Source organism: Castor canadensis, chromosome 1 (genome assembly GCF_047511655.1).
Source record: "Castor canadensis chromosome 1, mCasCan1.hap1v2, whole genome shotgun sequence".
In the NCBI taxonomy this organism is placed as follows: Eukaryota; Metazoa; Chordata; class Mammalia; order Rodentia; family Castoridae; genus Castor; species Castor canadensis.
In genome coordinates, this window is record NC_133386.1 from 196,686,874 (window position 1) to 196,699,682 (window position 12,809).

At 39.9% G+C, this 12,809-nt stretch overlaps 2 protein-coding genes across 3 annotated transcripts in view; one reads left to right on the forward strand and one right to left on the reverse strand.

The window, feature by feature from the left end:
• The window catches only part of Stx3 (syntaxin 3), a 45,875-nt gene extending 43,262 nt beyond the window's left edge, over positions 1-2,613 (forward strand). For both annotated transcript variants that reach the window (XM_020180233.2, XM_074046356.1), the window contains one exon: positions 391-2,613. The gene's annotated coding sequence lies outside the window, so the exon portion shown is untranslated. The remainder of the gene's footprint in view (positions 1-390) is intronic.
• Mrpl16 (mitochondrial ribosomal protein L16) lies at positions 2,612-7,891 on the reverse strand. Its single transcript, XM_020178091.2, has 4 exons — positions 7,751-7,891; positions 7,428-7,493; positions 4,599-4,747; positions 2,612-3,396 (listed from the first exon to the last, which is right to left on the reverse strand). Exons 1-4 carry the CDS (start codon positions 7,803-7,805, stop codon positions 2,911-2,913), a joined length of 756 nt encoding a protein of 251 aa, XP_020033680.1. The 5' UTR covers positions 7,806-7,891; the 3' UTR covers positions 2,612-2,910.
• Between the last annotated feature and the right edge of the window lie 4,918 nt (positions 7,892-12,809).

The window sequence follows — 12,809 nt, forward strand, 5'->3', positions numbered from 1 at the left end:
GAGTTGGAAGCAGGCAGTTGGTGGGGGGAAAGGGTAAACAGAAGGTGGCGATCTGTTCCATAACTGGGTCTGGTGGCAGAATACTTTGAATAGGTCAAGGATGCTGATTCCTGCTGTAAAATATGAGCCTTGGTATCTGGGAATGGCAAAAGGAGCAAGAATTAGTTCTAGCTTTAGGTAGACCCTGAATCTTTGAAAGAGGTCCACACAGTAAAGCTGCATTACATTTCTTCCCTTCCAAGCTTAGGACAAGTTGGTGCAGCCTTGTCAGTAATCTATTACACCACAGAAGAAAAGTGGTGTGGTGATCCAGGCCATGAGCACTATGCTGTATAGTCTGATTTTTTTTCCTCCCGTTCAGTCTTCTGTTATCTCCTTCTGCCCTCACAGATGGATCCTCGACTGGCATTTCTAACCCTTCCTCCACCTCTGTGGTGCCATCACTTCACCACTGCAGACGCATCAGCTACACCTCTTTTCATTAGGAAACTTATGACAGGGCACCAACCAACTGCTTATTAAAATTTATGTGAAGGAAGAACAAATTTATGAAAATATAGAATTGGGCAGGGGTTGTGAAGGAACGGGGAGTACAGCAACATACAGCTGGTTCAACTGCATCTAACTGATGACACTCAGAGCCTAACTGCCAGCATGTGATGAAGAGACAGTTGTAGTACATCCAGTTCAACAGGGTCTAATCCGAGCTATTGTTCAGTTGATTGAGGTCAGGGCACTTGTTACTTCTGCTCTTAAGGCTATTGTAGGTCTCACCTTTGACAAACTATACATCTGCTTCCTTCTTCAGGGTCCAACAGTAGTCTTCAAAGTGAGGACTGTTGGAGAATAGGCATGATGAATATCCCTGCTCACTGCTGTGTTCCTACTGCTTAGCACAATGCTTGTCACTCACAGGTGCTGAAACATCTGATGATTTAAAATTATCTATAATCAAGCTCTGATTTAATTCATGGATGAGTTCTTAAGTTTCTACTTTTAAACTCTAAGGCATCAGTGAGAACATGGTTTGTTATTATCAGACGCTGTGTAAAGCTGCCTGGGAATAGGCTGATCCACTTATGCAAAAATGCTATAATAGTCCTTATCAGCACAGAATATACTTTAAAAAGCTTTTTTTTAATAGGTGGTGATGGTAGAGGTCTAGGAATAGCCTCTCATTTGGCAGAGAAGATGGATGGTCACAGGATGTGGTTCATTAACTAAACATAAACCTCCAACAAAAGAAACAGGCTATGCTATGCCTGAATTCACAACAATTAACGAAGCCACACTGTGAGATACAGAGCAAAGAAAGGCTCAAGGTGTTAGGTAAAAAGGTATAGCAAAGCTGTCACTTCAACTCTCACCTGACCCATGTTGTTAGTTAAAACTGTTGGCTAGTGATATATGTGCAAGAAACTATTTCAAACATAACCCCCAGTTCAAGGTTCAGTTGTGTTTAAAACTTTAAAACTATCAATTCTAATACAAATAACTTATTTAGAAATCATTATATTGTAAGAGATTCACTAAAAAATATATTTAAGAAGTCAGTATACAACTCTTGAGGACCATCAAATTGTTTAGACAAATTCATAGTATTGGAAGTAAATTAAATTCTTTTGTCACTGGAGATCTTTTTAAAACAGTATTTTTAATTTGGCAGTACTAGGGTGTGAACTCAGGCCTTGTCTTTGCTGGGTAGGCATTCTACCACTTGCACTGCAACAGTCCTCTCCTTTTTTGGTTATTTTTCGGGTAGGGGCTTACATTTTTGTCCTAGCCAGCCTCAAGACCACAATCCCACCTATGGCCTCCCCTTTAGCTGGGGTCACAGGTATATGCCATCGTGCCCAGGTTATTGATTGAGATGGGATCTAACTTTTTGCCTGAACTGGCCTTTAACCTGAATCCTCCCAATCTCTGCCTCCTGTGTAGCTGGGACTACAGCTGTGAGCCACTGTGCCCAGCCTTTAACTGGAGATCTTATTTTTTAAGAAAGTGGGATAAAAAAATGACATTCTCGTAAGTGTGCTGTTTTCTACCCGCTTTCAAAAGCAAGTGGTTTAATATTTTTATCAATTTGTATTTCCTTTAGCTTGATTAGGAGATAAAAGACTATCACTATCTAGCTCTGATAGATTAATCGTGTTATAGCCAAATAGGGAGCTGGAACTATGGGGTTTTGGATCACATGGGACCATTATTCCTCCAGCAATGGTAATTTGTGTGCTATACAGCACATGGCACTGTACTAGATCCTCCAGGGACACAAAGATAGATCCAAATACACTCCCTCCTTGGAGAATCTCAAACATAGGAAGCACCACACAATTTCAACTTTTGTTATCAGTTCCTTTTCCTAAAAGATACATTCCGTGTCATATTGTCCAACATCTCCCCTTCCAAGACTGAGAAGATGGGGTAACTGGGCACAAATAAATATCTGTTAACTCCATTAACGTATGTATTGTCATTTTTTTCTTAGTTATTCCAAAAATGTGTTTGTAAAAGGTAAAATGTCTTAGAAACTAGCTTTTAAAGTGTGCACACATAAAAGACAGTGCACACATTAAGTAAGACTTGCATAGGATGTATGAGATGCAAACAATTTTGTTTTAGCTCTGAAGACATTTATTTTTCAATCCAGGAAAACCAAGAGTTCTTGCCAATCATCCCAAAGAGTAAAGGACTGAAAGTGACCAGTGAGAAGTTATACCCTGAGGTGATGCTCAAACTTTCATTTAAAAAATCAACAGATAACACCATTTTTCAGAAATCACCATCTCATTTGTTGCTCTGTAGTTCTGACCAAAGAGCCACCCAAAGACTTTAAGGGTAGGCAGAGAAGAATAAAAATGCAGAATCCTTGTTTCAATAGTCTACATACATGTACTCCTTGGGCTCTTGCTATACACGTTCCGGCATGTAGAACTTGCCCCAGTATCTCCCCTTGTGGGTTAAGTCATATGGACTCAGTACTTTCCGTATTCCCTGCATGTTGGCAGTGGCTAGGCGCTCAAAGGTCCAGGGGTTTTGGTTGTTACGTTCTCTTTCCTCTTGATCTTGTCGCATCTTCTCTAGAGTCTTCCGGCTCACAGCCTTCGCTGGGAAGGGCAACTTGTGGGCCACTTGGTCCAGGAAACCTTGTACCTCTTTGAATTCACAACGCCCACCCAACTCTACTATAAGGCGGCCAGCCTTCACGGGTGTCACATAGTGGTCAATGGCACCTTTGCCTCCCCCCATGCGCTGCCCGACACCTTTGCGGGTGATAGGCTTGAAAGGTGCTGGTAGTCGCCATATAGCAAACATGTTCTTGGGGTCCATAGAGCGGTTGATTGTCAGGCGCATCATTTCAAAATGGCCCCAATGGAGGTAACCACCTCCCAGTGCCTAAATGTGAATGGAAGAATTAGAGACACATGGGGACTCAGATACCTTTTATTTTGTCTCTCCTTTTATAGTTCCTATGGCTTCAATGATAGACATGAAAATAAAAGTGTATGTTCTGATGTGGAGGAAAGGCCTAGGGTACAGTAATAAAGGAAAGCAAGGGAGGAGAGTAAGAAGGCCTCTTTGAGGAGGTGACATTTAAAGCTGAGGACAGAATAATACAAACTAGCCAAGGGAAAAGACGGCATTCTAAGCAGAGGAACAGCTAATGTGGAGCCCTGACAAAGCAAAGGGCTTGGTGAGTATGAGTAGAAGCTAGTGTGGCAGGAGTAGAGGAAGAGGGAAGGAGCAAAGTGGGTATGAGTTTCTGAGAGGTCAGTACTAAGAAACTTAAAATGTCACTCTATGCTGCCAGATGGAACATAAATCCTGTTGCATACCCATTTGTCAGGCTACTGACATTAAGTCTTTATGGAAGCTACTTAAAAGTAAGGAAACAGCTATCCCTTATCCTAACTCAGATAGTTTTACCAGAGGCTTGAAGAGACCTCCTGATCTTACTGGGAAAATTAGATCGCCTCTTTCTTCTTCTGCTTTTACATTACAGTAGTCCCTACCTCCCATCTGCACTTTCACTTTCTGTTGTTTCAGTTACTGTTGTCAACCACAGTCTGAAAATATTAAATGGGAAATCTTTTTTTCTTTTTTTTATCTTGAAATAAGTAATTTCTAAATTTTAAACTGTATGCTGTTTTGGTAGCAAGACAAAAATCTCATATAGTTGTCCTCCACTCCATTCTACTTGGATGTGATTCATCTTTTTGTCCAGTGTATCCGTACAGTATATAGACTCCTGTATGTTAGTACTTAGTAGTCATTTAGGTTATTAGATCAAATGTCACATTATCACAATGCTTAAGTATACAATTCAGTATATTTCTTAGTCTTAAGCATCCAGTGGAGGATGTGGAGCATATGTTCCAAGGATAAGGTGGGGAATGTCACTATATTTTCAACTCTACATTAAAAAGAGGTAACTAATTTGTTTACTAAGTACCTAGTAGCCTCTGTGTACATCAGTTTAAAAAACAACAGGCAAGTGGCTTCTGTGTGAGGCAGTGCTAATAAAAACTCTGTGGGAAGAGACTAGAATTAACTCAAAGAATACAAAATTTTGTCCATCTCTAGATTTCATCACTCACCAAGATGGCGAAATTGCCTTCTGTGAACCCAGTAGCTTCAATGGAAGGTCCCCGTATGTCATTCAAGTTTTTAGGTTCTCTTCTTATTTTTGGCACAAGTGGTACCCTTTCAACAAATTTAAGCTTGGGTTTTTCAGGAATGGAAACATCTAAAAAGAGCACAGACCACCAAGAATAAATACAACTACACACCTCAAAGGATCCACTTTCTTCCTAGAAAGATCATCAAGTTCAAGTCTCAGAAAGTTATCATTGAACAATAATTCAAAGGTGTATTACATTCTTCTTGTGGATGATTTTAGTGACACTGGAATCTTTTGGCTATGACAATGCTTAATGCAAATGTTGCTAAACCTTTGAAGACAGCAAAATTTTAACCTTCAAATCAAAATGTACTTACTAGCTCCTGACTCTGTGCTTAACACTTATAAGAGGGAATGTTTGGAAATCACTCTTCATTTAATCTTTAAGGCAACTTTCTAACAGCCAAGATGCCCCACAACTGATGAATGGATTAAGAAAATGTGGTATTTATATACAATGGAATTTAAAGAGGAATGAAATTTTGTCATTTGCCGGTAAATGGATGGAACTATAGAACATCATCTTGGTTCAGAAAGCCAAGGGCTGCATGTTTTCTCTCATATGTGGAACATATGAGCCCAATACAAATATAAGCAATATTATATATACATATAAATATATATAGAACATGTACTCAAAAGCAGTACTGGTAGAAGAGACTAAAGGAAGAGGAAGAGAAGGAAAGAAAGATAGCGAGTAATAATGAAATATACTACATCTGTGTAGGAACAAGTGAAACACACTGAAAACTGCTGAACAACACAGGATACAGGGAAAAGGGCAAGAAGTGCAGTGGAGGGGGATTATACTGACTTAAGCCTGATGCCCGTACCGTTATAATACCAAGGCAAAACCACTGAACAACAAACAAACACCTAAACAATGAAGGACAAGAATGAAAAACAGGTCATGCTAAGGGGAAAGGGAGGGTAAAAGAAGGTGAACATGACTGATGTACTTTCTATACAAAAATGAATACAGAATATTTAAACCTGTTGAACTCTCCATAAGAAGGGGACTAAGGCAGAAAAGAGAAAAATGGAGGGATGAACCAATTTGAGATATAATTACATATATACATGGAAATGTCATAATAAAACTCCCTGTACAGCTTTCTTAAACAAACAAAAAATACCTTTTTCTAAAAATGAAGGACAGGAAGGAAAAACAGGTCCTGTCTGGGGATAGGCACCAGTGGGAAGGAGAAATACATAAGGAAAGGGTGAAGGAGAGTGAATATGGTGGAAATATTATGTACTCATATGAAAATGGAATAGTGAGACACGTTAAACTATTCTAAGAAGGGGAGAGGGAGGAGAAAGGAGAATGATAGAAGGGGTGACTCTATCTAAGATATAAACACTTTTGTAAATGTCAATATCTTCAGTACAACAATAATATGCTAATAAAAAACTTTGTAGCCTTTAAAAAAACTTTTAACATATATATCAAAGGGCCAAATTCATTCAGATCAAGAAACAGAACATTACGCAATTAGTATTTTTAATCTGTTTTATAAAAGAGGACCCTGAAACCTATTTTATAATTTGGTCCATTCAGCAAAGCAAACAGCCAGATTTTGCTTTTAAAAAGATACTTCACTACCTCTCTGGATGTTTGTGGGGGGGTGGTGTAATGGAAAGAATACTATATTGTACATAAAAATATCTAAGTTCTCTAGCTCTGCCACATTTTTGATGGGAAAATTACAACCTAGGAATCCTCTGATCAATCTGATCAATGCTCTTTTATGTTGACCAGCTCAGTTCCTACAGTGTGGAACGTGGCACAATGTCAGGCCAGACATGTAACATCTTTGCCAACTTTTTTTTTTTGGCAGCACTGTGACTGCTAGGCATGGACTCTACCACTTGAACTATGCCCCACCCATGCCCCATCTTTACAATAATTAACTTATCATTCATTAAAATATTTCTGTAGTGGGCTGAGGTGTGGCTTAAACAGTAGCGTGCCTGGTTTACAAGTGCAAAGGCATGAGTTCAAACCCCAGTCATCACCCTCAAAGGAAAAATAGCTCTGTAGTGAAATAAGTATGGCTCCATGACTGAAATAAATATAAAATAGGAAACCTCAAGGAAATATCAGGTTATCAGTGGAACTATAAAATTATTACTATTCCAAGTTATAAGAACTATCCCCCAGCTTCTGTATACAACTACAGAGAACCTTGTAAGGCTTTCTTTTGTCTACAACTCAGAATGTATTTCCAAGTTAACACAGCAGTTCAGCAATATGTGTAGAAGGTAAGTCCCTTGGATGTTCAGGCCTCTTGCATTTTTTTGGTTGAGGTTTCCAGTATATTAAAAAAAAGTGGTAAATCAGACTGACAAAATCGTGGCTTACTTTAAATGTTTACATTTAATAAATTAATGCTTTCACCTAATATTGTCAAATGCAATCACATTTGGAGAGACTACCATAAGTCTAAATTTGAGGTCAAGTAGCTCTGGCTGAGTGGAGCACGGGTCACACGCTAGTGGTAGGCTGTAAAAGACCTAACCCAGAAGATATGTGCTCTGTAAGAGCAGTGATGTTTTATGGTTTCTTTTGTTCTTTATCTCTAGTGCTTAGAACACTGTTTGGCAGCATAGTATGCCTTCAATACATACTTATTGAATGAGTGAATTGAGATAGGAAGCACAAGAACATTCCTATGACTTCTACACTGCTAGGTTCCATCAGAGAAAAGACTTACAAATAGGAGAACGACAGACATGCTCTCACCTTCATAAGTTGGCACCGGAAGCAGCGTCTTCAGGCCAGCGCTGGCGGGAAGGGCTGTCCAAGAGTCTACAAAGACAAATCAAGTCAAATAACCAAACGACACGGCCAGGGTTAGGCATACTTCCTAACAGAGGTGTCTAGAGGTCTGGGACGTGGGTTACACTACACGGGCTCCCAGGCTCAGGGCCCCAGACACGGCTGCGACGGAGGCGTCCCTTCGGTGGAAAAACGCAGCCGCTAACAAGTGCGTCGGCGAGCACAGAGCCGCCTTCGTGTTCGGGACAAAACATGGGGCATGTTAAGGATCCAAAGGGATGTCTGACCTGACAAGGGCACCCGCAGGAGGGGCCCGCTGGCGCGAGCCAGCACCCTCCACATGATCACAAGCGCCTAGCTAAGCCAGGTCCCCCACAACCACGACAGAGGCTCCTTTCACCCAAGTAAAGAGCAGCGCTGCAGAGCCCAGCCGGAATCAGCAAGCAGCACCGTTTTGCCGGGCCGGAAGTTGTGCTCACGCTAGTCCAGTCCGCAAAGAGTTCTGACGGAAGGGGAGGAAACTCGAGCCTCGAAGCTTCGTTCCGGAGCTTCGTTCTGCGGATTAAGGACGCGGTGTACTGGCCACGCCCAGCGCTCCGGCAGGCTTAGGCGTTTTCCAAACCCGGTACAATCGCGGCCTGGGGTTCGCTAGGCAAGTCAGTCCCTTACCTTCGCCGCATTAGGCCCCTCTCGAGGAGAGACACTGGGAAAATTCCAGGTATTTGTCATTGGCCTCACATTAACGGGGCGCTTGCAAGTTGTCAGGCGCCGACGGCCCTCTTTGTATTTGATCCTCCCATCAGGTCCATGAGACAAGTCGTTATACTTTTGCAGATTCCATCCCGAGCCCCAAACGATTTAACCTTTTTAGGCTCACACCACAGGAAAAACGGTGCAGTCAGTTCGAGCAACAGTCTCTATCTGACTTCGAGACCCCAGTGACCAGATAGTACCATAACTTAATCTCAAGGGAAAATGAGTTAATCTATAACTATTCGGGGAGAATGTTGGGCAAATCATTTTTATAAACCTGAAGCTTTCTAATAATTAGAATGAGAGAGGATTTTTTTTCTAAGCCTATAAGACACAAACGGGATTAGCAAATCGAGGCTGATGTCTATTGTGCTTAAATCATATTAAATCTTTAGGCGGCCTTTCTCCAAGGATTAGTGTCGCAAACAGGCAACAAATAAAACCTGTAACACTTGCACAGGTACTGGGAAAAACTGTTTCCCTGCATACTGAGTCTGCGTCCAACAGTTAACAGACTTGTTAAAGCCGCCCTAATGACCTCACTTTTTTTTTATACCGTTTGTATTTATTTATTTAAAATTAATTTTAAAAATTATTCATTTATTCACATGTGCATACATTGTTTAATTAATTGGTTAATGACCTCACTTTTAACTTGATTATCTCTGCAAAGACCCTATCTCCAAATAAGGTCACATTCTAAGGGACTATATCTTTTTGAAGGGAAGCAATTCGGTCCAAAACAGGTGCTATCCCAGGAGAGGTCAGAAAGGGTGAGAGAACAGGACAAATGAGATCTTAGTTGTCCGGTAAAAGTTTAAAATGAGGTAAAAGTAATATGTTTTGCCACTATTTCTCCACTTAGAGCAGGGCTCAGCTGGAAGAGGGGAACAACTTTTCTTCTAAGTGTAATTCAGAGTCATGTTGCAAAGTATTAGACATTTTAGCTACTAAAATGGGAATGTTTTCTGTGATTAGAGTGACAGTGCAAAATTTAAATTTATTTTTAAATTGAAGCGTAATGAGAAAACACAAAAACAGCAACAACAAACAAACCAGCCTCACAGAGCAGGCTGGGTAAAAGTAGCAAACTAAAGTTGATTTCTATTATTATTATTATTTTTTGTGGCACTGGAGCTTGAACTCAGGGCCTATGCTTGCTAGCCAGGTGCTCTATCACTTGAGCCACTCCGCCAGCCTAAAGTTGATTTCCCATCACATTCCCTGAGAGCTGCTTATTATAACTTCCTGTTCATAGGTTTGTTTTTATTCTTTAATAATGAGTGATATCAAACTTTATCTTGTGTTTTTGATACATATTTTAGTGTTTGTTTTCTGCATTTGCTATTTGTATACTTTGTTTTTCACTTGCACAGCTGGCTTTTTCTTATCCATTCAAAACTGTGTTATTTATTAAGTATATTAATTTTTGTCTGGTTGTATATATTTTACTTATATTTTTCAGGCTGCAATCTTAGGTTTTTTATGGTATGACCATTTACAGTTTTCTGTCAGTAATTTAAGTTTTAAAATTTTTATTGACACGTAATTGTACCTATTTATGAAGCAAAATGTAATGGTTCGATACATGTATACATGACTTAATATACTTCTTAGAAGGCGGGCGCCAGTGGCTCACACCTGTAATCCTAGCTACTCAGGAGGCAGAGATCAGGAGGATTGAGGTTTGAAGCCAGCCCAGGCAAATAGTTTGCGAGACCCATCTTGAAAATACCCATCACAAAAAGGAGTGGCTCAAGGTGAAGGCCCTGAGTTCAAGCCCCAGTATTACAAAAAAAAAAAAAAATGCCTCTTAGAGATAAGGTAGCGCTCTAACAGAACTCTCCATATTGAAAATTCCCATTTAATATGTGACTTTATAATGTGCTACTTTATAAAGATTCACCCAGGGTCTTACACAAGTTAGGCAAGCATTCATACCACTTGAGCCATGCCCCAGTATATATATTTTTTTTGGCATTTTGCTTGAGAGATAGGGTCTTGTTAATGCTGCCCAGGTTGGCCCTAAACTCATGATCCTTCTGCCTCAGTGTGTTAAGAATCTGCAATTTCACGCATGTGCTGCCACACTGGTTTATACTATGCTAAATTCTTACATAACTTCTGGGGTCCCTTTTGATATCTTATTCCATTCCCACGTTCTAAGACTAGTACTGTGCTGTACTTAATTACTGTGACTTTCTTACATGTAGTCAAGTTTATATGCTTAGTTAAGTTCTTCATTTTTTCATTCTACTTTACCAAAGCCATCATGGTTGTTTCACATGTTTGCTCTTCAAGACAAAACTTAGAACTGTTTTGTTAAGTTCCAAACTTTCTATTATATCTCTTTTCAAAAAAATTTAATCCCAGAACCATTTGCATTTCTGAGTAAGACTCAAGGCCTTTTTAATCTTAAAGTATTTTGTGTTCTCAGTTGGAAGGGATTGGTGTGTCATGTGTTTGGTCTCAGGTCTGTAAGAATGTGTTATCTTCAGTCATGTACTTGAAAATCATGTACTTTACATATCTAGTTATAAGCAAGTACAGTTGCATATAGTTCTTAAAGAAGGAAAAGATATTTGCTACCAGTCTTCCCTCCTTCCTTCCCTGCATCTTTACATATTTGTAACTAGTTTTAGTTAGGTTTAATTGACCACTCCTCTAGAGAAAGTTTAGGGTTTTCCATCTGTGGCCAGTAGAGGTCACAAAAGAGGTTTTTATAATCACTGAACCCCAAACCAAATACTTGCTAGGGATTGTGCATTATGTAACAATGAGCATAGTATATGGTTATGATTGGAGGGGATGGGATAAGGAGGATAGTTAGGCTTTAACACATTCATTTGGTAAGCTAGCTTATTATAAGCAATATACATATCTCAGGTATACATTTTGTTTTGTTTTTGAGACAGCATTTTGCTGTGTAGCCCATGCTGGCCTTGAACTCCTAATCCTCCTCTCTTTGTCTCCTGAGTGCTGGTTTTATGGGCAATTTCTGCCACTCCCAGCAAAAATACAGTCTTAAAACTTTTCCCAATGAAGGAGATTTTAGATGAGACCAAACTCGTTTTATTTATTTTTTATTGTTTATTCATTTGTTCATGTACATACATTGTTTGGGCCATCTCTCCTCCCTGCCCCCAGTCCCGTCCCTCTCCGTATGACCCCCCTCGCTTCCAGGCAGAACCCTGTTCTGCTCTCTTCTCCAGTTTTGTTGAAGACAAAACATTAAGAGATAATAAGAAAGACATAGCATTTTTGCCAGCTTGAGATCAAGATAGCTATACAGAGAGATTCCTAGTGTTGCTTCCATGCACATGTGTATTACAACCCACATTGGTTCATCTCTACCAGACCTCTTCACTACTTCCCAGTCACATTCCCATAGTGGCCTCTGTCAGTTTAAGATTATTTTATTCACTCCTCTACAGTGGGCACATCAAACACTTTCAAGTTTTAGGTTTCCTTCCCTTTCCTTATTCCTCCTGAATGCATTCTCCCCTTAGCATGTGACCCATGCCCAATAATATTACTGTATTTGTTTTAGGTCTAAAGTCCACATATGAGGGAGAACATGCGATTTTTGGCCTTCTGAGGGTGGCTGACTTCGGTTAAGATGATGTTCTCCAGTTCCATCCATTTACTTGCAAATGACAAAATTTCATTATTCTTTGTTACTGAGTAAAATTCCATTGTGTCTAAATACCACATTATCTTAATCCATTGATCAGTAGTGGGGCATCTTGGCTGTTTCCATATCTTGACTATTGTGAATAGTGCTGCAATAAACATGGGTGTGCAGGTGCCTTTGGAATAACCTGAGTCACATTCCTTTGGGTATATCCCTAGGAGTGGTACTGCTGGATCATATGGCAGATCTAGTTTTTTAAGAAGCCTCCATGTTGTTTTCCAAAGTGGTTGTACTAGCTTACCACTCCCAGCAAAAATACAGTCTTAAAACTTCCTACCAGCAGTGTATAAAGGTTCTTTTTTCCCCACATCCTCACTTGTTGGTGGTGTTTTTGATGATGTTGAATCTTTGTGTGGTTTTGATTTGCATTTCCTTTATGGCCAGGGATGGTGAGCATTTTTTCATGTGTTTTTGGCCATTTGGATTTATTCCTTTGAAAAAGTTCTATTTAGTTCAGTTGCCCATTTATTTCTTAGTTCATTGATTTTTGGGGAGTTTAGTTTTTGAGCTCCCTGTATGTTCTGGTTATCAGTCCTTTGTCTGATATATAGCCAGTGAATATTTTCTCCCACTCTGTGGATGGTCTTTTCAGTTTAGAGACCATTTCTTTTGTTGTGCAGGTTTTTAATTTCATGTAGTCCCATTTGTCCATCCTTTATATTAGTTGCTGGGCTGCTGGAGTTCTATTGAGGAAGTCCTTGCCTATACCTGTTGCTTCCAGAGTAGTCCCTGTTCTTTCCTGAAGTAACTTCAGAGTTTCGGGTCTGATATTAAGGTCTTTAATCCACTCTGAGTTGATACTAGTACAGGGTAGTAGGCCTGCATCTAGTATCAGTTTTCTGCAGGCAGATAACCACTTTTCCCAGCAACATTTGTTGAAGAGGCTATCTTTTCTCCAT